Source organism: Apteryx rowi, unplaced genomic scaffold (genome assembly GCF_003343035.1).
Source record: "Apteryx rowi isolate R43461 unplaced genomic scaffold, aptRow1 scaffold_28, whole genome shotgun sequence".
NCBI lineage: Eukaryota > Metazoa > Chordata > Aves > Apterygiformes > Apterygidae > Apteryx > Apteryx rowi.
In genome coordinates, this window is record NW_020449196.1 from 401574 (window position 1) to 428350 (window position 26777).

Below are 26777 nucleotides of genomic sequence, written 5' to 3' on the forward strand. Positions count from 1 at the left end.
TTTGCATTTGAAAGAAGACTTGAATTGACCGTAAAGTATATGCAGTCAATCCATGGATTATTACTAGTGTTGTTATATGCTAATTACATAGCTGCTAATTATACTAGAAAACATGTGGAATAGCTTTCAGACTCCTAGTGCTATATTTAGTAAACCTCAGATATAATTACTTTGCATTCAGTTATTGGCACTGTAGCTGCCCCTTTCTGTTATAGTTACAGCTGGAAACCATCAGTGAAGGTAATCTTGTCAGGACATATGTTCTGTGTAAGGCACTAATCCTAAACTGGCCCATGGTCTCCCTGTGCAGGGTGAGTAGGAGATCGCTGTGATCTGTGCCTCTTCCCTCTGGGCAGTTGCAGCATTGCCAGAGCTTTCACCTAAACTTAGAATTTGGAGCACTTGTAGCTCTTAATACACCTAGAGATTTCACAGATAGTTTGATTACAGAGTCATCTACCTACAAGGGAGATAAAAATCTTTTCAGTATCCCCAGTATCACCCAGATGGGATTTAGATTTAAAGGCCTGAATCCACAATGCTGTTCCTGAAGGCATTTCCCTCAGTACTGCTTGATTAGCCAAGCTTTGGTAAATAATTTGGATTTTGGCTATAGGAATTCTACATCTATTTCTGAAACAGTTTAATTGCGTTATGTCTGTGATTATACCCTTTCAAGAATGATGATTACTGTTTATAAGGCTGCCCTGTGTAATAATAATAATTCTTGAAATAATTTTGTGACAGTTCAATTGAAACAATATCATTTGCAAATGAAAAATCACYAGTAATTATGCAGACTGATACTCTGTCAGCACTGCTGATCACTCATTAAATATGTATGTATCGGCTCACAGTTGTTGGCTCACAGTTGTGCCCCAATCTCTTCTAATATTGCTTCAAAAGCACCACTCTTCTAGGGAGAATCTTAAGCGTCCTACATTTCATAACGTTATGTCATACCTCAGCATAGCTCTTTACCACTGCATCACAAATACAGAATTTCTTCCCACTCTACATTTGAGGCTGTATGTTGAATAAATGACAACAAATTTGCATTCTTTTTATTTATTTCAACACTATGATTTTAAGAGCCTAAAAATGCAAGTTCTTCCCTTTATTTCTGCAAGTAGCACTGCAATCATAACTTACAAAAAAAGTTTAAAATACAAAATGTACATGAAATTACAATACAAGGCTCTGTAAACATCTAGAACTTAATCTTTATTGTCCCATATTTTTAAATATAAAACTTCAATTTGAATGATTTCCAAACCTCAAGGAATGACATCCATTGTGAGTATCAAAAATAGACTTTCAAAGCTTTGTTTGCATCAGAACAAAACGGTCATGTTCTTTTCATTCTTTGGTTTAAAAAAGATGGCAGTTCCACTGATAACATATGAAAGCTTTACTATGGAAATTCAGATTGCTAGTTTATGGTAATTTCAGAAATTAAAACTTTTTTTGCTCCATGGATTACTATACTACCCCTTAATTTTTGTTTTAATGTTGATCTTCGACCCCGCCTTATAGAGAAGCTACCTCATCATTAAGGCTTTCCTTCAGGTTTATAATCTAAGTTAGCAGTAAGTTTTGGAAGAGGGCTCAGGGAGGAGAAGGGACTTAAGGGCAAGAAAGTGGATGCCAACAAAATATCAACAGTTGCAGGGTTCTGTTGTTTAATTAAATTTGCATAGTCCAATAGAGATTGTGTGCTTTTTATACCACTAAAATTATACAAGATTAACAGTCTTTCACCTACATTACCACACAAGCTAAAATAAAATTAAGACCCTTGTACTGAAGCTTTTACAAGGCAAATACAAAACTGCTTTAGTATCCAAAGCTATATTTTTTTTTAATTTCATTTTTAAATAGGAAAGCATCTCTATGTCTACAGGCATCAAGGTATTTAAAGGCATCAGAAAATTTAGTGCATAGCAACTCTGGATTGTTTGGGCTCCTATATTTTAGGTACAGTATGAATTCCAGCTACTTACTTGGAGAACTTGCAAGGAGAAGTCTGTACCAGTAGGATAAAGGAGCATAAATCCCATACAGTATGAAAAGCTTTGAAGTTAGAATTCTCCTACAAACAATGGTTAATGCAAAAGACCTGGTACATGAATGAAAACTGGGACATACCTTGCCACCAGCACACAGTCTGAAAACAATTACATATCTTACAGTGTTTTTTGCTTTTTTTTTGTTTTGTTTTGCTTTTTTTAAAAAGTGTTTTAAAAACATAAGTAGATGTATTTCTGAACATGTCAACCCTTTTCTAGGATCATTAACGTAAATGAGTAGAGGACAGAGTAAAGCACCATCACTGAGGGACAGTTACAATATCACACTTTTCAGGTTACAGCCCTGCCAATTTTTTTTTTTTCCTTTCAAATTTAAAGATTTGCACCATCGAACAATACATTCACAAAAAGGATGCTTAGATTCCCAGCACATACATAGTGGCCTAGCATTAAGTTGTTTGAAATAACTATGAATTGCCTATATAGTAGGCTTAGGTTGCACTCTTAAAAGGAAGTAATTTATGAAAAGTTCTAATTTCACCTGCTTAATGTATGGCCTTTTTAAAAGTCAATGATTCAACTATTACAGAAGTGTGGTTATAGCTACTTTAATGGTATTGCTTGGACTCTGACTTAAGTTTAGGTGTAATGTTTTGTCTGCGAGAGGCTSAATGTAAAGCTTCCCCCTGATTGTCTGCCAAAATGCATCATTAGAAATCCATATTTACTCTTACAGGTTTTTTCATTAATGGAGTCCACTTTAAGATGTTCTRCTGTAATTTTAAGAGTCTATAACATTTTTCTACAGAACAGGCAYGTCCTCCATATGTGTTCAGCCATTAAAATGTCCACAATGGTCTGAGCTAGTTTTAATGCAACTACCCTTTCTATATTTTGATAATTTTGAATGTTGGCTCTATATTTTCGTTGGAACATCATGACTTGCCCAAATGAGGAGCTAAAAAAAAAAAAACCTTAAATATTTGAGGTTCAGTGTATTTCTGATCTTACTTTGCTGTGATTGTTATTGTACCCTGTATGAACCACATCAGAAAGCTTCGTAAACTACAGTTACTTTGGGGGGACAAGGGGGCATTGGGGTGGTGGGTGTTTCTGGCCTAAACAGGCAGTTTCAGATCCTCTCCTAGGTTTCTGATCATAGAGGCCTGAGATTTTTTGATAACTATGTAAACATTATCAGATTATATGGGTAAGGGAAATGCATCCTTTGAACACAGCACAAAGTATACTGCTGCCATGAATCTTGTGCATTTCTTTGGTAACTTCTGCTTCACGCATTTACAATTCAACATGGGCAAATTATACTACTTAATCACTAATTCACAGTAAATTATGTTTTATCAGACTAAAGCTTATAAACAGTTTAAATTTAAGGAACTGTAATTGTCATCTCCTTAGGACTTCAAAGTGGCATGGTTCAGGCATACAGCACATAAAAGATACAGATGTGACCAAATGATTTATTGCATGGAAAATTTGAATGCCACTGAGCTGGTAATTTCAAAACAGTATTCTGTAGTGATAACAGGAACACTCAGATCCTCAGCAAATATTAAGTTTCTTCTGTATCTAACATGGCTTTGAAGTTGCAGTTCTTTACTCTAAAATCCTAGTTCTCAAATTGGATTACAAATGTAACTTTCTAAGAAAAGCTATTTCAAGAAGGAGCCTGTGCTAATAAAGTACAGGAAGATTATCCACAAAGTTATAAAAGTTAAATTTTGGAATGTCATTTCTATCCCAACACTTCCATGATGGAATGGTCTTTTTGCAGCCTATCAAGTAACATTTTCAGTTTATAAACAAGTGCAGATCTACATTTGGCTTTGCTTCCTATGAATCTAAGAGAGAAAACACTAAAGTATTTGTATACACAATGACTTCCATGGCATTGGCTTCAGATGACAGGTATGATTTGCCTCTGGAAGATCTTATTAAAAAAATTTTAAACAATATAAGCTTAAAGGCTTTCCAAAATGACCAAAAGGTGTTACAAATCATCAGTTACAACTATACTATCTCTAAGGGAAAGCAGCACACTGAAGATGTGTATTAAATCTTTCTCCACGTTCAGTACTGTGACTATTATAAGAGCAAACTAACATCTTCACACATTTGAAGCACTTACAATATAAAAGTATTCTATTTAAATGCAAAAAAGCAAAGCTTGTTTGTAACTTTTGAACAGTTAAAATATCTGGTGTAGATTCTGTGTGTCCATTTTTAAGAAGTCACTTTACAGCATCTGAGGAACTATCATTATAAATGCTCTGTCTCTACATCAAAAATGTAACCCACTAAAAGGGCTATGCAAGGATCCACTGTTCCAGTTCATAAAGGCCACAGAGTTGGAAGCACAGTAAGAGTCTAAAGAGGAAGAGGATGAAGTAATATTCAGAGAAACTGTGAAGCTTTCATGGATGCTTAGCTGTAAGCTTATCTGTTACTGGATTTCATCGGATATTCCTGTCTCCAGCGATCCAGGGCATGTACGTGGAGACTGGCTGGCCACTGTTGTTCCATGTGACACTGAGATCTGTGACATATCTCTTCCTATGATCTCATTCACTACAAAAAAAAAAAGTGGCTGTTTTTATGCATTCCAAAATGCAGCACTCATCAATAAGCCCCCTTTAAAAAAGTATTTTGGTGCTAAGCCTTAATGCAGTTAAGGAACAAAGGATGAAAAAAACCTAATTTCAGTAAGAGTTATTCAAGAAAAAAAAAAATGTTYTAGCTTTTCTTAGTATTGCACTATGTACTTACCGTAATCCATGTTGGAGGATCCCCAAAACACTTAAAGCAAGTAAATGTATATTCATGAAAAACGGGTAACTGAAAGGCACAGCATAGGCAGGTTCAATACAGATTTCCCCACAGACCCCCTTCTGCTTGAGAATGTAACAGGGACAAGCAGCTCTGCTCTGGGAATCTTGGCCATATCAAGCTACTTACAGAACTTCCTCAGAACTTGGATTTGGGTTAATACAGTATCTTTAGTACTACATATCTATTTAATTAGCCAGTCTTCTGAAAACTTGCATTTCTGAAACTGCAGGAACTTTCTTAGCTTTATGAGTCAACTTCTTCTATCACAAAGAATTGAGACTGACTAATATGCAGGTCAAATCACGTGTGTGTGTGTGATGAATTCAGCAGACAATAGTCAATTATTACTATTTACAAGTGAGGGACACCACTATAAATACAAGAAATTAGTGTAGAAGTTATCAACAAATGAAAGTTTCAGTGTTACTCTAAAGCCTAGACAAAAGTGCAAGTATCATTTAATTTGAGAGATGACAGGAATAATTTTAATGGTTGAGCTTAAATGCACTGATGTGAATGCCCATTTTATAAAGGGGGCAATGGTAAGTTTAACTGAGAAAAGGGAATCTGTAATATTCTAAGCAGAAAAGAAAAATACCACATTTAATATAGAAAAATTTTAGATAAATATAAGACATGAACAAAAATATACAGTATCACATAATACTTAGAGGAGGCAATTATGGTAACTCTTTTCCACAGAGTGGCAGTAGATGTTGAACCTTTTAATTGTAAGACATTTGAATATGCCCAATTATAATAATAAAAGAAACCCTCTAACACAGATTTGTTGGACCTTTTATAAATTGACTTATTATAGGATCCTTTTGTTGAATGGGGCCTTTCCTAGTAAGAGAAGTTTGTTTTCCTAGTAAGCTGCTTCTRCTGAAAGGCTTAACAGATTTTGAAACCAGGCTTTTGCTCCTTTATACTCCACTGGGTAACTTTGCCTTTCACTTTACAGAATAGTGGTCATATCCTTCACCACCCTTGTTAATGCTTCCTTAATTTTCCCATAGGAGGATTTAGCTTCTTTCCAGTCTTTAAGATTAGGACAAAATTGGAATGTGCCGTGTCCTAACAGAATCAATGTACAGGGAGGGTAAATTGTGCTTTATGTTTATAAAGTACTCAACAGTCTGAACATTGCCGTTTGTGGCAGCAGTAGCATCATAAGGGGACCTGAAAGAAAATGCACTAATGTCGTGAATGTTTTCTAGTATCTGTAACRGTAGCCAATGCATCACCTTCTATATTTGAATAGAAAACCACCAAAGAATTTTGTATCGGGTTTCTACATAAAGTAACTGCTTAACGATTTTGCTAATTATTAGCCACATTTTACAATACAAATTCATTGTGATTAAACTGTAAGAATAACATATATTATTGCCTTTACTTTCTCTCTCTCTCTCTCACTCTCCATATATATATATATGTATATATATATGCATGCATACATATACGTTATATAGCCTACTCTGAAAACAGGTTCTGTCTGTATTTTAGTAGTTTATTTAGGAAAGCTTTAAAATCACCTTATGTCACATAACCATATTCAGTTGTGGAGGAGGTATTTGTTATCTAAAAGTCAGTCAATGGTAATGGTATTCTCTTGYGTGAACGTTAGGACAGATCTGTTTGTTAGAAATGCACATTATGGCAGCCCAAAGGTTAAAACAGTTCAGGTGAGCTATATGTACAAAGCAATTCCCTTGAACATTACAAGACTGCACATTATTAGGCTTCAAAAAACCTGTTTCATTCAATGAATTTAACTGGTACTATACCAGTGAAAATTGTGACTGTAGGTAGGATCCTTACAAAATATTTTTATTTATCAACATAGTACCTAAGTAAGCAGCTGTTACAAAACAAGATGCTTTTTACTGAATTTAGAAGTTCACGTATAAGTAGCACACTCCAGTTCCTCTCAGGACACTCAGAACTTGCTCTAACTACAGGACCCTAGTAACTAACACCTATTGTATACCGCTGAACAGCTGTTTTGTGAAAACCAAATATTGCAGCTGTTCAGCACTACACATGACTAAATCCCTTTTATAYATTAAAATTATTTAATTGTCACTTTCTTTAAGTTTTGATAGATTTTATATATATTATATACATGTATATATAGACACACACACATATGGCATGTGGGGGTTTTGGGGGGCAACATCAAAACAAACTGATCTATACTGTTACACCATTCTGTAGTCCCACAGGCAAAGGCGTTTGCTTACTGAACAGCACTGTAGCCATGTGGCATTAAATTTACCTAAATAATTCATAATTCATTTCATGGAGTATTACATTCAAGTTACAGGTTAGTGTGTGTGGCTTGTGTGTGTTCTTTTAATAATTATCTACTTGTTTACAAAGAAGTTGTATACCTCAGTGTAATAGCACTGTCATGCTTTGCATTTTGCTGTAAGAGAATTGGTTGGGGGTGGGGTGGGGGGTGGGGTAACACTTTTAGTCTGTGGCCAATACAGATTTATGTGGTTTATATGGATTTACATTAGAAACATCTACAGTTTCTAATTGGAATGCAGTACCAGTAGTTCATCCTCTTCTCTCCTTCTTTGTAACAGAAAATTCTAGTGGAATAGTTGTACTTGCGCTAGTGGTTTTGCTAGGACTGCTAAATTTTAAACCGAACCAGTATTCAGGTGCGCCCCTTTTTTATTTATTTATTTTTTATTATAAACAGTGTCTAAATTGGAGTTCTGTCCGACAGCCATGCAAGCCTGAATCCTTCTGCCATTTGTCTCTGGCAAAGGTGGTTTTTCACTTTTCCATAGCCCATAGCGTCCTGCCTAGCACATCTTATTTTATGCTTTCCAAGAGTGCCCATTTTGCACTGCAGCTGTCTAAATCTGTAAGCAACAAATGTACAAGGGGAAGCCTGCAGACTCTGGAAGACTGTACGCACTGACTTAATTTGTTTAAAAAAAAAAAACCCAAACAACTGCAGATGATAGTAAACTGCTTCAAAGGAAGCACAAAATCTAGTAGCTGAGATCAAAGAAGTGCCCTCACCTTCTGTACTGCAGCAGGCTGGCTGCCAGGCTTGAGACAGCTGAGCGGGGCTGTGTCGGGAGCCATGTGGTCATGGGCTAAGCAAGATTACCAGCTTGCTCCTGTCTGGCCATGCCCAACGCTTGCAGGCAGTGGAATGGCTGAGCGGCACAGAGGGGTGTACAGATCCAACATGCAGGCTACCAGCTGCAGCAGTGGGCTCTTAAACCAAGAAAGCAGCTTTTCTAGTGAAACCTGGTCTTTTAAAGCCTGAAGAACATTGTTAAGAAGCCATATTGAATATTTACCAAAATTAGGTAGCCTGGAAATCCTTTGAAATAGTTCACTGAAGAGATGCACAACTCAGCTTTAAGGCAGCAAATGATGAGATGCCTGGATATGTCTAAATTGGGAAGCATTTGGCTTTATATGAAGGACATCCTGTGTTTACCAGCAGTATAATTAACTTGTCTGACAGTGGGATGGTACAAATTGATGAAGGATTAATTTTAAAATATAAATAATAGTAAATAAGAAAAGTAAAATCTTACATTGAAATGTACAGGATTGAAGGTAAAATCATATGGTGGTTTCCCTTTTTGTATTCCTTTCTGATGGAGTAAATACTATTAGCTTAAAGACTGAATTAGAAATCTAAAGGGTAGTATTTGAATGTATGACACATTACCTTCCTCCACACAGGGTCATTATTACCGTAGAACGTGCAGTGGTCTGTGATTAAAACTCAAGGCCTAACTCATGAACATAAACACAGATTTTTCATGAATGTTGCTCAGCAAAATCTAAGTTCTTAGATGAGCAGATTGGGAGAGGAAGTCTACTTCAACAGGCCTGAGAAAGGACAGAGCTCGGGCAACACTGATGATATTTTATATAACAAAAGAAAACTTGTTTGCTATACATGCAGAAGAAAGCTTTATCCCTACTTTCCTATTTTCAACTATGGTGGGGGCAGGGGGAACACTGTTCTTGAAATATAGCTAGATAAAATTTCATATGCCCTTTCACTTAACCTTAAATGACATCCAGTTAGCAATTAGATGCCAGGAAACCAAGATGTGACTTAGCCAATTTAATACATGCACTTGTATTTTATAAAATTTCCTTTTGCCCTTCAGCCCATGTTTTTTGGTGTTACAGTGGTCTAGCTAATATTTAGTACTGATTTTTTACCTACTGATCACCTGAAAACTGTTTTGMGCAATCAGTGTCAATTGAGCTGATAACATCAAAAATGCTAGCAAATGTTTTATGTGCTAATAATCAAGGCTGCTAATCTTGAAATAATGACTGGATCAGAAGCAGGATTTATGACGTGATCAGTACTGGACAAGAATAAGATCAAAATAAGAGAAGGCTGGCATATGCTACAATCTCTACAGAAATATGGTGCATCCCTCCACTACAAAGATGATCATAGCATTTTGAAAACTTGATTGTCAGGTATGGCATGGATCAAAATGCAATACAAGTTTGTTTCCCCCTCTCCCCCCCCTCACCGTGAAATGAAAATAACTTTTAATAACTATCCTGTGTCTATTTAATTGACCTCTTTGGCAGTTATCCCAGATTTCAGAATTTCAACTGTTACTTTATTTGCAATAGTTTCACCTTTTTCTTCCCCAGTATTTATACAAAATGTAAGCTGGCTGGTAGATTTATACTATTAGTTAAAAATAGATTGTGCAGAACAGAATTTAGATCGGTGGGAAAAAACATTCTGCTGCAGACTTAGATGGACCTCTCAATACTGACAGTAGTACAGTGTACTGCAATTTTTTTTTTTTCTCTGTGCTGCATCTAACAAAACATGAAAGTGATCTGGAGGCTCAAACCCCTTGTTTGTTTGTTTGCTTTTTGTTTTTGTTTTTTAAAGGCATACTAACACCAATACCAGTAAGACAGAGATGAAGTTAACCAGCTCTTTTGCTGTCAAGCTTGTAAAATGAGCAACCACATATTTGCTCTATTCATGGTCTGTTCCCACTGTTTTGACTTCACATAGTGTTCTGTTTGCTTTTGTAAGTCCCTACTGACTGCACACATGAAAGACAGTGAGCCGCTGAGATTGATACAAAAACTGGGCCACAACTCCTTGGAGGCCTGTTTTTTTTTTTTTTTTTCTCCTTTTTTCCTTTTAACTTTTAGGCTAAGGGCTTTGCCTCCTGATCACTGAAGACTTGCACTGGGACAGCTGATAAAGCTATTGCTCCAGCTGTTTGCTGCATGAACAACCAGACTGTTCATGAAAATCTTCTAAACTGCTGTAATTTGCAATCCAGCGTTTTAAGATGAACTAAAATTAGGTTGAACAGCTCAGCCATCTGTGCAGTGAGAGAGACATACAGCTAGGCGTAATAATCTCATCAGCTGTTCCAATAAATGCATCACTGCTTTGGAGTCAGAACCTCAAACCACGGCCCTGTTAGCAGTACTGACCAACCCCTCAGGAGATATCCTCACTTAAACAAAGTTATCCACATCAGCTGATTCCAATAGAACCAAGCTCTTGCATTATGAAACATGCCAATGTCACAAAAGCTGGTGCTTTTAATAACAGGTTGTTTGGTGGGGGGGTGTTAGATAAATAAAAAGCTTTAAAAATTTACAGTAACAAGTTCTTAAAAATAGAGAGGAATTGGTGCTTTGACACATTTGTAAGGTCTATTTTTTCCTCCCATTGCTTTGTTTCATCAGGTCTACAATGCCACCTTAAGCTATTCTCTCAGTGAGACCAATCCATATGATTTGTCTGTCAACTTGTATACTTGTAGCATCTTAACAAATATTAGACTAAAAAAGCATTCAGATATAGTGTGAGATAGGTGTCTGAAGTTACAACAAGAGAGGTAAGTACGTTATCTTTTTCAATCAAATGCCAGCCAAATACTACCATGTTCCTATACTAGTCTGTACTTCAATTCCCATGAATCTCTGTGACTGCTGAGAGAGAAATACTACGTACTGGAGCATGAAGAAAAATAAAAGCCATTCCTGAACCCTAAAGACCTTTCTGGAAATAGCGTAAATGACATTTTCCCCACACAGGAAGCTGGTAATCTGTAATCGGCACCTATACTTTCTACAGGATAAGACAATCTCTCTAATAAGCAGTTACTGAGCATTTTAGGGTTTCATAGGTAAAAAACACTACTTCCATGGAGGACTACAAGCAAACCAGTTTGTATTACATTCCATTTGGTATATAATGGTCAGCAGAGACACAGGCAAGCACACAATGATCCTTCCCCAGCATGTTCTGTCAGTCTCCAAAATGTCTTTGGCATAGGGAATTCCTGAGCCAGAGACAGTATCTTTTGTGCTGAACAGTCCTATATGGATTATTTTTTCCCATCAGTCTTTTTGATCTGTGTAAAATTCTGGCATCCACAACACTCTGCCAGTAAGTTCCAAAGCTTAACTACATAAAGTYGTAACAGCCCTTTTCATTTGTGTTGAGCTTGCTACATAATTATTTCATTTGTCAGACACTGGTTGTTGTCTCTCCTAAGAAGTACTTTCCATCACCTCTTCCCTGCTACCCATTAGTTTTATTGATCTTTAGTATATTCCTCTCATGCATTTTCTTTTCTAGATGGAAGAGTCCTATCTCATTCAACATAATTTCCTTTCCAAAAAAAAAAAAAAAAGGCAAGCAAACAAACAAAACCTTGACAGCAATAACTTGTATGCATCTAATTCTAGTTTGACATCAGTGAAGAGAGAAGGAAACCATCATCAAGACGTGGGCGTATTTGTTTTGTTCTGTACTGCTTTCCTAATTGATCCTAACATTTTATTTGCCCCTTTTTTGAACACTACTGAGCTCAAGCTTTCAAAAAATTGTCCATTCAAATTCAAGATTGCTTCAAATGGTAACAGTCCAGACAGCTTGTTCACTGTATGTATGGAATCAGGGTAGGTTTTTTTCCTTGCTTTACCCTCATTTCCACTCCTTTACTGACTCTTTTTTTTAATCATGAGGTCTTTCCTCTAGATGTTTGCAGGCAATTTTTGTTATTTATTACTCTGAATAGCTGAGCAGCAGCAGTATCATATTTACCAACTTAGAGTCCTCTGGCTCCAAATCAGATTTAAGCAAGAGGTTATACTTTGCAGTTAATAGTTCAACTGTTTCTTATTCTTTTGGAATTGTTGTCTGGCATGTCATCCAGTTGTGAATTGTCACTGTTTCATCTATTTGTTCTAAAAACTTTTTACTGACGCTTAAACTTGCAACATGTCCCTTTTAAAAAGGACTTTGGCATGGGAATCTCAAGTTCCTTGACTGTGAACATCAATGCAAAAAATTTTCTAGGGTCACTTGGTCTTTTGCGTTTCTTTTAGTAGTTACTTGAATTCCTGTTTTGTTATCTACTGGTCCTAGTGGTATTCTGACAGGTCTCAAGCCTCTTGCTTTTTTAGGACTAAGAACTCATTCTTAGGAACTTCTTGATCTAGAACTTCTTGCTCTGTCTCACCAGATTTCACATTTAACCTAATTATTTTCATGTTCTTTTCAGTTTTCTGCATTTGGAAGCAAATTCTAGTCTCTCACTGTGAAATTTAATTATATGTTTAGTCTGAACCTTCATTGAGAGTCTGCAGACTGCTTGCAATCATTTTACCCTTTTTTTGACTTTTGGGGGGGAGTAAATTACATTATTTTCATGTAGTTCCCCTTCTGAAGTATTACTGAAATTTGTCACAGCCTGCAATACTGAAACCGATACAGAAGAACTCTTTAAAAGTAAGATTTCTGAACCAGTTCCTGTGCGTTTCTTGGGACCAAATAAAGTGATGTTTCCCCTTGTGGGTTCTTCTCATGACTTAGTGCTCCATGAAGCAGTCATGACACTTACCCATTCTACAAAGGATGACTCAAATATTCCATCCTTGTGCTTCCTGCCTTTGCAGCTTGTCTGATCTCCCCCAGCACACCACAGTTACAGTTGCTGTCCTGTTCAGTATTATAATCCAGACATTCTACTTTTCCTATTTTAAGCCTGGAAGTTAAATCTATAACCATTCTGTACTACTGGTTGATAAAGTTAACTTGTCTGATTTGACACTAAGCATTCTTTAAGGTATAGAATTCTCTGCCTTTCCTGTGTAAACATGTGCCTTGCATTAGTATCTCACTGATTATCCTTCTTACACCAAATACCTGAAACACTTTTATTTTAAATATTTTTTTCCATGTTTCCCAATCCTATTTCTTAGATATTAGCATCTGTGCATAAGCATGTTTCTATCTGGATATGGTGTTCTTTGTGTGCCCTTGTTATATAGGTTCTGTCTGTTGGCTTGCATTTCATAATTTAAAATTTAGGTTTTGCAAAAATCTGTCCAACCTTCTACCTGAGGATACTGGTGTTTGGGAGGGAGGGTTTATTATTAAAATGACTCCATCATTCAAGGACCCATGCTCTTCAACAATGATCTAAGCCATAGCCGGTATTTTACTAATCCATTTGCAGTTTCAACATACAAAAATGTCATGTTAGTGTAAAAAGTCCTTTTCCTAGTTCTGCCATTCTGAATTGTAGCTACTTACCTTACTGACAATATTTTGTTATGTAAGCAAAGCAGAACTAACTCAATTTTTTTGAAAGATGGTAAAAGACCAACTTTGCAATTTCTTTTTAAATAGTTTTGTGAGCAAACTTTAATATTGGTCTACACACTAATTGTGTAAACGTTTTATTAAGGCTTTAACAAAGCCAGGTCACTTTACTTTGAACAATCCCAAATTCATTGTACACTTACAGGAATTCCTGTTTAAAAATCTACATGGAAAGTAATTGTGCTGTATAAAAAAAGGGACAGGATAGTTCTTTCGCATTTTAGGGATGTTTGTAAAAGTGAAAAAACACTTAAGAAGAACGAGTATAAACACAACCAATACACCGTTTGTCAACTTCTAATATAGTTACTACTTAAGAGAGAGTTGTAGTGCATAATTATCTTTATATGTGAAATAAAGAAGCCAAAAGCATCTTAAAGCAAATCCAGATGATTTTTCCCCAATTGTAGAGCACATTCAACTAGAAATCTATTTATGAAATCCATATTCCTGATACTTAAGATTGGTATTGCATGCCACTGTGTTCCACCTAGTTAAATTAACATTGCCTCATCATTTTAAAAGAAGGAGAACCATCCTAAATTTCTCACAGTTAACTCCTCTGGCCACTCCACAACCTTGGCTGTACTTGGCTCAAGATTTTCATAGCCTCTTCTATTATTTTACTAGATCCTGCAGCACTCGGGAAGTTCTGTGGCAGCTATATATACTTTAAGTGGAGGTTTTTACTGAATGAGCTTACACCTGGCTCACAACTTCTGAATTTTCCAACTATTACAGAGTAGGCAGGTGTCCAATTATAGCAATACGTGAGTATTATATACCACTTTTCACTTGTAGATGTTATGACTGTTAAAACACTTTCCCCTTTTCTTTGTGCTCCAATTTCAAACATTGAAGCATTTCAGTAAGCAGACTCACCCTCTAGATTTTCCACATAGGAGTTGGACATGAGTGCTGAATGTTGAGTCCATTTCTCTGTTGAACCTGATGGCTGGTATTCCAGGTCAGAGATAAAACTGTCTGTGTCAGAGAAGAAGACAGACATAACTACTGACTGGACTAAACCAAGAAGTTACAGTTCACTCAACCAGGAAGTGACTTTCAGTTTTCTTTTAATAGCACTGACTTCAAGTACCCGGTTTCATTCATGATTACTACATATTTTGATATAAGTAACTATTTATAGATTGTCAGAGTGTTTCTAAAAAACAGTATTACTTAGTTTGTTATATTTAATTACTTTTCAGTTAGCATCCAGAGCCATAAAAGGGTTAAAATTTTCAGATGTCTATCTAGTCATCTTATCATGAATTTTATGCTACATAAATTTCACTTTAGTAGTTGTGTTAGTTTAGAACATTCATTCTTACAATTTTCTCAAATCTGCTTTACTTAATAAGGTCAAATTATAAGTGCTCATGCCACTTGATACCACCTCCACAGAACAAGGTAGGCAAGAGTGCTAGTAAATAAAACTTCTATTTTTAGTCTTCTGTCCTTTAAACAAAGCAAACTGTTGCTGTAAACAGCTGTTAACTTCCCCTTTACTTGTCAAACTATCTAAATATTTCCCCAACTGCTGATCTACAGCAAGTCAGGCCACAGTTTAAAGCATCAGAAAACTGAGTATTATCATGGTATAGGCAGCTCTATCAGACAAAGACAATGTGAGACTACCAAGGAGGAATTGGAAAAACGGTACTCCATTGAACTGTTTCCTGGAAGGAAAAATGAATGTGGAATATTGTATTTATTACATTAACTAACAAAAGTATGTTTATTCAGTTGTGATTAGCGAGTATGCAGAAGTTATACAAATCTACTTTTTTTTTTTTTTCCCTCCTCCTTTTCTTTTTGCCCAGGAGAAAGCTGCAAGTTTAGTAAACTGGGCTTTAATACAGTTAGCAGAATTACTCCGGAAACTGGCTTTGTTCCTTCTGGATAGAGCCGCACATCTGCTTTGCCAGCATGATTTGCAAGCCCAGGTTAGGGATAACTCCTGGGAGCATGAAGAAATCTATTCTGACTTCCTCCTGAAATTCAGATAGTTCATATTACTTCTTTGGATGACCTCTTAAGATTGCTTAAAGTGTAAAATTAAATGTATTTATTTAAACTGGATGTGGAAGGCAGTATCTTGGTTTTGATAAAACGTCCACTGCCATTTTGAAGGAACAGAGTAGACAAAGGGCAAATCTGGTCAAATAATAGGAGATTAAGAAAAGAACACTTCTCCAACCACCACGATAGGCAGGAATGACCAGCAGGAAAGTCATATTTGAAGAAAGATCTAAGGAATCGAGAGAGATACACAGGAAACTACCTTGAGATTAAATGAATTAACCTTTGTGGACAATCCTCTTTCAAGCTCAGACTTTCAAAGGAGTAGACAACATACTGACAAAAGTCAGTGGAGTTAATTCACCCTTTTAAGCAGGAGTCTCTGCACCATGAAGTCTACATAGCTTATACAATAAGGATTATTTGTCACTCTAGCAGAGAAATATGATTCTGAATAACTTTTTAAAATTAATTTCATACATGGAGGGATTCTGAGTTACTTGCAATATCCTAACAAAGCTGATGACAGTAGTATGCTTTTACTTTTATAAACTTATGACAAAGTATGTTGTATTTAACACATGTAACACGTCTCCTGTCACCAGCCTCTGGAATAAAGTGTGCAGTTGGTTAGGACACACAGTGTTTGTCATTTGAAAAACATAGTAAATAAAGCAACAGCCTATTAAAGCGTGTAGTATAGCATAAGGATTTTGTACAATACATACTGAGGTTAAATAGAACTTCCAATACCAGATAAAAAAAAAAATTCCTTTATGTGATCATTTCAAATATATCTGAGAAATGCTTTTTTTTTAACTTCCCTAAGCAATACTAAAATGTGGTTTGTATCCAAAGAATAAAACACTAAAATTAAAAACTACTCTATTTAATTAGAAATCAAGAAAACTGACATCCTGTAGATCTACCTATTTAAATGTTCAAAAATTCATACTCTTAAGAAGTCTACCTCTTTGGCCTCCTCCCTTTAAAAAAAAAATTTTTTTTTTTAACTTCAATTTTCTGCACCAAATTTGGGTCAAATGAGTCAGTCAGCTGAAAATTAGAGTGCTATTAAGAATATAGACAGAACAAAGAGCTACTGGAGTTCTACCACTTGGTTTTCAGGATCTCGTCTTACATGAGTCAAGCAACTTACTCTTTTGTAGCATAAGCTGCYTAAAAATTTAGTGTGCATATCCTCTAGTACTTAGACACAGAAAATACTAACTAAAAAAGATGTGTGGGCAACTTGCCTTATACCAGAAAGTGTGCTGTTTCATGAACAGTGGTTCCTATACTGGAATGCATAATTGTTTGCAAGTACCCCTACAGTAAGTAGTATGGAGGAGGTTTTGTGGGGTGGGGTTGTTTGTTTTAGTTCTTTACAATAGGCTGCCAAACAACTGCGTGAACTTTCCTGTTTGTGCTGTCTAGGTTTGGTAGTATTGCTGTACCCATCTAGGCAGTGTTGTTTTTTAGAGGACAGCTGACTGAATTGCTGTATTTTGCAGATGCAATTAAGATTGGTAAACCTCAAAGAACCTTGTGAGTAGACTGCAGCACAGGCTTCCTTGGATATATGCCTTCTTTTGTCAATAACAAATAGAGCTTTATCAGCTGTATTTATATTAAGAATCCCTGTGCAGCTACATCACATTTGTTACTGCAGTATATTTAGCTTGGTTTTTGACTCCACACAACCAGCAAGTGATGTAGTATCAACTTTCACTACAAAAAGGAGGCCAGGCTATAATTAACCCTTAGGCTTCTCTGCTGTGGAGCAGCTGGCTGTAATTCTGTTGGTTTGTGATCAACAGGCATATGGCAGCGCATGTTTGCAATGGCAAACTATCAAGGACATGGCTGGTTGCCTTGCAAGTTACCTTAGACCGCTGCTGAAGCCATAAGACAGGCTTACTTTTAGCAATTTCAGGTTTAATGCCAACTAAAGTACCTTTTAAAAAAAAAAAAAGTTAAAATAAGAATGTATGAGACTTGTTAGGAGTATAGTTTAACTTGCACGTAATGTCTATAGGTATATAAACATGAGTGACTGTGCCTTGGGCCTGACAAATCACAGCACAAGTTCTGCAGTTATTCGGTACAGTAACAAAAGTCCCTGTTCATGTCATGGCTACAGTGTATATCCTGTACTTATATATCATAGTGGAACCAATTCATTGCAAGTCATATGCCTGTCTCTTTCTCTCATACAAGGAGAGCCTAACATAGTAAGTAATAAGCCTGAACCCTGAAGATACAGGACACATGCCGTGCAGTGGGAAGCAGCGCAAAAGTGTCTAAGCGTATTTTGGCCAAAGTGTTGCAATGACATGCCTAACTCCTTCCAGTTCTGCTACTACTGCAAGCATCTTCACCATGGCTTAAGCATGCCACCTGCATTCCAAGAGTACATTTCTAACCTCTTCTCATTTTTAAATTTGAATCTTTTGGGGGTGATGCAACTAGGTGTGCTTATTTTGAATTAGTTAAGAGGTGTTCTGAGATGAAATCCTCAGAGAGGCAAATAGTAGGATTCATACATTAGCTGGCCATAGATACCTGCAGATTTATCCAAAGTTCTTAACACATCAAAAATCTGTAACTGGTCTTCTCAACAGTTGTTTTCCCAGCATAGGTTTTATGAACACGATGAATGAACCCACTAGAAGATACGGTCATAAGATCCATTAACTGCTGACAACCCAGGATAGATAACAGCCTTTTCACCCCTCACTGTTCCAGCCTTTTCCCATTAACCTACTGTGCAGTGTCTGGACTTTTCTTTATCTTGCTCATAACTAATATCAATCCATTTCTAAAAGCAGACTCCCATTATCTTTCAATACATTTTAGGTTCTGCCTCATCACTTTACTCAACCTTAAGCTCTCACTGCAGGAACCCACAAGCTTATGAGAAGAATTAGAATTGTATACTGCTTTTTTATTGCAGTGTTGTACTGCTTGATATATATATTTCAAAACACTGAATACGATGAAAGAAGGAGTTTGAACACAGTCTTATTAAACAATTTAGTATTATTTTCTGAATACTTTTAGCAGTAGGAATATTCTGAGAGTTCAGCGTACAATGTTGGCTCAAGTTCTTGCCACAAAATCTAGGTCCAGTGTGCTGCAAGGTATGACATTTTGTTCTATGCTTAGGAGCAAAGTCAGAAAACAGTTTGAGATGTCCTGGCAAGAAGACAGGTTTTTGAGCCACTCCCCTCCGTACTAAGCTAGATTCTAGCATTCAGTATAGTTTGTGTTCCTGTAGACCTTCAATGCTTCATTTGGCAGGAGGCTGCGTTTCTTAAGAATGATTTGGTAATGCAGAAATTCTATATATGTAGAGAGAATACAAGGTATAGTCACTCACAATACATTCTCATTATTTACTACTATGATTCTGCAGAAGTTAAGCTGAAGCTTAAAAAATAAAAATAAAAAAATCCACAAGTCTTCTAGTAAAGATCAGAATCATCTCTAAGCTTTCAAGCAAGAGAATTTGTCCCCTAAAGAGAGCTGATCACAGAACTATTAAAAATGACTGAATACAAATGGCTCCGAATTCTACACAGAATGTGTCTGACAAAGCAGACTTATTGCTTTATGTATACAAAACAGTTAAAGGATTTCTAGTTGTGATTTATAATAAATCCACATACTGGATTTTCTAATCTCCAGCTTTATGTAATGGAGATGCAATGAGTAACAAAATAAAAGAGGATTAGCAGGTCATCCTGATTTGCTGAATACAACCCAAGGTTCATATAATGCCTTAAAAATGGTTAAATACAGTTGTATTGTTAGAAGTCTCACCACTGTAGAAAGCCATGAGTGCCAAGGTAAACTCACTCCTAAATGGCAAAATTCATGAGCTTAAGTTTTAGAACAGATTTAAATCTAAAACTTGACAGTGGAACAGGCAAACCACCATACTAGGATCACTTTTTAAAAACAGAATGGAGGAAAAAAAAATAAACAGATCCTCATCTCTCAAACAACTAGATCTAGTCTAACTGACTAGCTCTTTTTCAAGTGGGGAAAAATGGAACCCCTTTTTGGATCAGTATACAAGAAAGCATGGTATGGGTGATGAATATGGGAAAGGACACAAATGACCAGCTGCCTGTTTCTGGCCATTTCAGGCTTCTTGTTTGCTCCTGCTCACAGCCCTAAATGTTCCATTGTCTATACAGGGAAATGTTGGCCTGGGGAGCTGGAGAGAGGACAGACTTGCTGGAAGGCTGTGAAGGAAAAAGAAGGTCCAACATATGAGACACCGGGGAGGATGATGAAGGGAGGGGACAAATGAAAAATAAGAGCCTGCTTTTATGCAGTTGCAATCCAAATGTTCACCAGCTTGTGCAGATTACCAAGAAGTCCTAAGCGGAAAAAGTACTGGGTTTTTTTCAGAACACCTTTTAAGGGCTATTTATTATACAACTTGCTTTGAAATTGTGTCACATTTCAGTAGTTTTCTGTAATATTATTCTAATTTCATATCTATGTGCTCTCATGCATTTTGATTCCTTGTTTCTTCAAGTGAATTAGAAAATGTTTTTGTAGGAAGCAAGGATCATGGCGAGTAGGGAAGAGCCAAAGAAAAGGGCACATCCAAGGCAGAGCTTAGAGAAGCCTAAAGAAAACTGTATCAGATCCTGTTAAACAAGAAAACAAAAAGCCACACAAACTTCAGCAGAAAAAAAAAAGACGCTAAGTGTGCTTTATAGGCTCTGCAGATACCTAGATAGAGGGTCTGCCTTTAAATTATGTAATCGTTTTTCACTCATAGTCTGCTCATAGTCTGAACAGAGCCTAAATTGCTCTACCTGGTAAAGGGCAAACATAAAAATTAGGAAAAAATAATGATATTCTGGTCAGTGGCAAGCATATTTGATTTTGTAGAGAAGAGGTAGCTGTAAATGGTGAATCTAGGTGTGTTGCACCTTCCAGGAAATGCTGGAACAAGGGCTAGTCCAGATGGTCTTGGCTTGAGCCAAGATGAAGCAGCTTTGTATTTCTGTATTAAATGGTGGGTTTGGGAATTGGGGTTTTTTTGGTATGTTTTGAAGAAAGTCTGAATGTTGGCTGAAGAGACACTGAAATTAGCTTTTAAGGGTCTTGCTTAAAGGAATGTATGCCATTTAAAAACATTTCCTTCGCAGAAACAGCAGTAAGCACTCTGCAAACTACATTCAGAAAGTAGTAAGGTTCCATGCTTTAACAAAATAACTATTTATATATACACGTTATCTTTACTATTTGCACTTTTTGTTCTACCCAAAACTATTAATGAATTCTACAGATGGCACCCATGCCAGTGAGGAACTGTCCTTGTGATTTTACAGCTTAGAGTAGCTTTCAGTACTGGGGGCTTGTCTTAAATGCATGGCTGAGACAGTATGTATTGAAAAATGAGACTTATCAYAGCTAAGGGCAATTAAGATAGCTGCTGAATACTACTTAATAAAAATAGATCACTACTCAGTGCAAGAAATATCACCTAAATTTACACAGATTTAGAAAATACAAACCTAAAAAACCCAAACGCCCTCCCCCAACAATTCAGTTACTTTATATGGACTAGATAGCATCAGGCAACACTGTAACCCAAAGCTAACCATCTGGTTAGCAAATAATAATTCTGATTAATTTACAGTGCTTTTCTTTGGGAGTGTGTAAATATATTGGAGGGGGGGAGGGGGCAAAAAGTTATTCTAGTCCCTTGCTTATATTGTTTTATAACACCTTACAGGCTTACTGAACACAAATGTTAAGTCACAATTTGCAAATTTTCCCACCCTTTTAAAAACATCATTTATATAATTATTTTTGGCAGTTTCAGTTTCTAGAAAGTACTGATTTGAGTACTAGACTGACACTTTCTTAATTTTTAGAAAAGGTTAAATCACACTCTGGCAGGCTAAACAACTTAATCATTCCAGGACTTAAATTTTGTCATGAGGTAGCACTTCAGTATTATGGTCAAATTTTGCTCAAAGATTTTATTTTCTTGGGAAAGAGAATGTCTATTAAGCTGATTTTGAAACAGTGCACTTTAAAGTTTTGATACTGTCAGAGTTTCTTGTTTTTTAACTACTGACTTAAATATTTAAAGTCAGTAATTGGGATATGATTTATAAAATTTTTAATTGGCTTTGCCTTTGTATTATTTTGAGAGGACTGTTTTCCTTAATTGGTAACCTTTAAACTACTTTGCAACTAAATATAGCTTTCACGCTTTGATATATTAGCTGGGAGAATATACTGTATCAATATGCATTTAGGCATGCAATTATATTTGGATGTTTTGATGATTTTTTTTTATTTTAATGTAGAGTAATAGATTCACAATTTGTGTCTAGTTCTGTTTATATGGAAACTGAAATTCAATTATATACAAAAGCTATTTTTCAAATTATTTTTTAAACCACAATAATATGCTAGATACCTAAGAGAAAAGTATTGCTGTCTAACCATGTTTGTATTAAGCAGAGGAAGTATTTATTCACAGTGAGAGGATTGAACAGTTTGTTTCTGGTCACTATGCCCTTCAAGATTTTTGGAACAGTAGATTTCAGCCTAGACACCTAATTTGGATTTGCAGATTGGAAAAGCAGAAACAAGGTTTCCTGTTCTCAGATTCCAAGTTTTGAATGAATCAATCATTGAATGATGGTAATATTAAACTGTAATTGAGATGATCTCTGTGCTCGCAAACGTACAGCTGCTTGCCAAGTGCTTGTTTATTGTTATCAGACTTTCTTTAAACTACTTTAGCAAGCATTATTTAAAAGAATTCATTATTAATAAAGCYTTGAGCAAGTGCTCTGAATATTGATTATACTTCACTAAATTATTAGCAAGTGGCCACCCTTTAAGTTTTCCAGTGTGGCTGTTGCAGCTTTTCCTGTGATTTGAGGCATAATGTATGTTTTTGTCAGCACAGAAGCAGCTCAGTAATTTCATTACGTTAAAAAATGAAAAGAGTTTCTAAAAACAACTAATATTTGTGMTATAGAAGAAAAAGTTGGCTTTCCTTACATTGCGCATTCATCTTAACTTCTGAACAAGCACAAGCAAACTGCTGAACATTGCAAAAGTTCTGCTACAGTGCTTAGYTGTATTTCCTTATTTCTATGGCTTGTTTGTAGGTGTGGAGGAAAACAGAATGAAAAAAGCTAGGGTCTAACACAACTCTTTCTTGAAACATTAGATTTCTTTCTCACTYACTTAGATGGAAGTGGAAAATTTTGTTGCTGTTGCACTGTTTCATAAAGCCTTCTCTTCTCCCCTCATCCCCAGTCCCTTGATGGAATCAGTTTCTTTCCCCCTTTCTAGATTAAGTTATTTGGGTTATACACAATGTTTCCAAAACAGAATATTATTCAGCTAGGCTGGCCATTTTATTGAAAAACCAACCATAATATCATTTTCTCTCATTTTCATCCTAGTATTCTGTGTATCTAAAGGCATTTCTTTCCCTAAGTTTTCTTACTACTGACAGGAGGTAATAACAGCACAGCTTCATTTATATAAGGAACTGGGACTGATGTGGATATCTAACAGATGGGCTACACTTAAGTCTTTACAATACCACTATTGCTGATGCAATTAAATAACTACTAGGGATGATTAAAAAAAAAAAAAAAAAAAAGACGACAGTTAAGGTTATTGTAGAAAATAAATGCTAGTAAGCTCCCCGTCATCACTACCACCCACCTTTGACAGACCTTTTATGGCTAGACCCTCTGTTCTTTCAGTCTTATTAACTTGACATGTTCCTTGAATTGCTTCTCATCTATGCCTCCAATACACTGACCTTTAAATTCTGGTATCTCTTGCTTTTCACTTAGTTAGAAGAAGCTTTATAAACTAACACTTTCCTAGTATTTAAAGTAGAGAATGTTACAGCCTGGCCCTTAGCACTAGAATTTCATCCACCATTATCCTTGTTTTGTTTTTGTTAAACAAGTGGAYTTCTCAAAAAGCTAGCCAGAGTGGTAAGAGGAAAGCGAGCAATTGCTGTGAGCAGAGGTGTTGAATGATGGCAGCATTTCTACAGAATGTCTGAGAGAAGAGACATAGACCATGCCAAATACAGGTGATTGGGGGAGGGAGTGTTGTTTTTGAAAACAAGACTAGCTTGCCCTTCGAAASTGGGACAGCTCCAGGAAAAAGACTCCAAACTACATTTATACAACTCAGCTATATTCTTATGACTTTCATTGAAACATACCAAGACAATTGGAAGAGGCTTCAAACTAATTCCTTGTATAGAAATAAGGTGTCAAGATGAAGGAGTTAATCCTCAAGCCCTGTTCTATGACTAAAAACAAAGTGTATAAACAAATCAGATTGAAGTAACTGTGTAACTATTGATTTACACCTGATATTATTCATTTTTAAGTAATTCCCTTTGGACACAAATATGACTTCTGTAAAGAGGAGGGTGTTTTAAAAATAAATAAATAAATAAAATCAACCTTGTGGCTAACTGTAGCTTTTATCCCAGTACTAAAAATGTTATATGCACTTACCATCATCTAGTGTGATGTCTTGTAGTCCTATCGTTTGAAAATTCAATTCTCGATCTTCAGGTTCTGGTTTAATGTTAATAGCTGCCCCATCTGGTGAAAATGGAGATGAATCGCATATGCTGTGGTGTACTAAGGATGAAGCTGCATTACGACCTCCCAATGCTGGACTATGTGCTTGAGGGGAGTGCTGTCCCGAGTGACTTACAGCGGTCGGTGGGGGAGATGAAGCAGGTCCTGAGCTAGGAGACTGATAAGGCATAGGTTGTAGCTGGGGTGAAGATGGTCCAGACAGTGGTGAATGGACCAAAGGATGGGAAGCTGTTGGGGATGGGGAAGAAGTAGATGCTGGGTTTGAAGAATGGTATGGGACTTGCTGCAGCTGGGGAGAAGACTGCCCAAGGGATCGACTCATTGCAGAAGAGATGGAGCCCTGCCCAGAGCTTGGGCAGTGGTATCCAATCGACGGTAGGTGAGACGAYGACTGTCCTGAATGAGCTGGGTGTGCTAGCGGGTGCCCTGCTGTACTCGATGTTGACACAGAACCTGGATTTGAAGAATGGAACTGCATCGGTGGGAGAGCTTGGCAGCTAAGATTTATCAAATGAGGTACAGGCGCATCTTGCTGAAATGAAATAGCATCAAATCCTTGGCTGGAGGCAGAGTTCATAGGAAGACCAGACTGTCCATTGTATACATCATTAGACTGCATAGACTGGTAGGAAGGCCTCACAGGAGGTGCTGATGTTACCTGAAAAGACTGAACCACAGCAGGAGGCAAAACATGACACTCTTCACTTGGACTAAGGTTTCTACCTTGCATATGTGACAGGTGGGATACTGCTGAGGTCACCATTGCTGTGTAAGGTGGTTGAACTGGACAAACAAGGCTCCTAGGTGATGTAGACAGTAAACCATCATGTGGATGCCCTTGATCTGGTGAAGGTAATGGAGTTCGGATAGAATGTAGGCCCTGAACATTGCCTGTGTGAGGCAGGGTCAAAGATGGAACAGCAGATAAATCCACCTCATCTCTGTGCTCTTGCTTCATTATAACTAGAAAAAAGAAAATAATGTATTACAATTCCAGCTTATTTGGATCCTGTGATAAATACACACAAATTGCTGTTGAACAGCCACAACAGTATTGTTAACATACTTGCTCTAATTTCCCTTTCCTTTTCACTCTGCCTTCATTTTCTTTGCCTTTATGCCTGCCATGATAACCCTTAAAATCCAGAAGAATCTTCCTTCAAAGACAGTTATTTTCCCTTCTAAATTACCCTCCTAATGCACTCTTGTTTTTAAAAGACATTAGCCACCCAGCCCGACAAAGTCCAGTACACCTCTAAAGGATATAGCTTATTAAATGTAAGGGGGATGTTCACTGCTGCTGGGCTCCACTGAAAATAGTCAGGTAAGAGTTCAGCACCCCACACTAGCAGAAGGTAAATGAAATTCTTAGTAGACTTTAAACTTTCATGCCCCTGATCAAGATGACAACCAACGGCACCACAGTTATGCTGGTTTGAGGAGTGCATGATGTTTTAATTACAGCAGCTCTTTGTTACCATCATTTCAGTGATGGTAACAACTGTTCTTGTAATGTGAAGAATTATGAATTGGCACATTTGGCAGTTACAGAAATTTTAGCAACAGTTAATCTTATGAAAAGGTGCTGATTTTTAAGCACAAATATTAGAAAAATACTAACATTTTTAACTGAATGCTAACATCTTTACTACTTTAACATCCTTACACTATACATGTTAAAATGTTGTAAATATGCTATAAATAAAATGGATGTTAAAGGTTTGTTTAATACAGCTGCAGTTGCAATTAAACTTGCTTCTTATTTAAGCACTGTGCTTCTTTACTACATTTCACCATTTAAATAATTTAAAAATGTTACCCATACAAAAGTATCAAGTTTAAAATATGTCCTTTAACCATCTTAGGAGCTGATATTCTAAAGAACTGTTAAAAAACTCAGGGAAATCTGACAAAATTAATTCACACTTAGTTTACAACAGATAACTAGATACCTCTGTGTGTCATTTAAGCAATGTTATACAGTGTGTTATTTTAGAGTACAATAAGCAAGCAAAACTTATTTTTAAATATTGCAGACTAATGGAAGTTGGTTTTGTCAGTATACAAACTAGCTTTAAGAGGTATGTATTAATATTCATATCTGGCTTTAAATGTCAAGTTCTCCGAACGGTACCAAAGGGTCTAGCTCCATCATTAATGCTTCATGAAGTGTGACTACTCTAAATGGGTATGCATTTCTTAATAGGAAGTAGGTGGCAGGCAAAGTAGTGGGCACTGGATATCTCATAGTATCAGTTTCCTCATACCAAATGGAAGGAATTCAAACTTTTTAATTTAAAATATGTACAGTATGCCTTTCTGGCTAAATTCCAAGATATACTCTCTCAACATGCTGCAGTGTGTCCAGAGAAAGATACTTTTTTGTTGTCCTCAACAAAAACCCTACAGTTTTAGATATTTGGTTTTTTGGTTTTTTTGGGTGGTGGGGGAAAAAATCCATAATAACGATTCTATGATCTCGCTATCCTCCATATCCTCACTTGAGTTGTTTAGAAGAACAACAACTGCGATTCACCATCATTCTCAAAGGAAGGCAAATTA

The 26777-nt window shown here is 36.5% G+C and overlaps 1 protein-coding gene across 2 annotated transcripts in view; it reads right to left on the bottom strand.

Annotated features, from left to right (window-relative positions):
- Positions 1–1102: 1102 nt before the first annotated feature.
- The window catches only part of NFATC3 (nuclear factor of activated T cells 3), a 51013-nt gene continuing 25338 nt past the window's right edge, over positions 1103–26777 (bottom strand). For both annotated transcript variants that reach the window (XM_026068763.1, XM_026068764.1), the window contains 3 exons: positions 24126–25178; positions 14434–14535; positions 1103–4619 (listed from right to left, as the gene is read on the bottom strand). In XM_026068763.1, coding sequence (XP_025924548.1) covers positions 4495–4619; positions 14434–14535; positions 24126–25178 — 1280 coding nt within the window. In that variant the 3' untranslated portion in view covers positions 1103–4494. The remainder of the gene's footprint in view (positions 4620–14433; positions 14536–24125; positions 25179–26777) is intronic.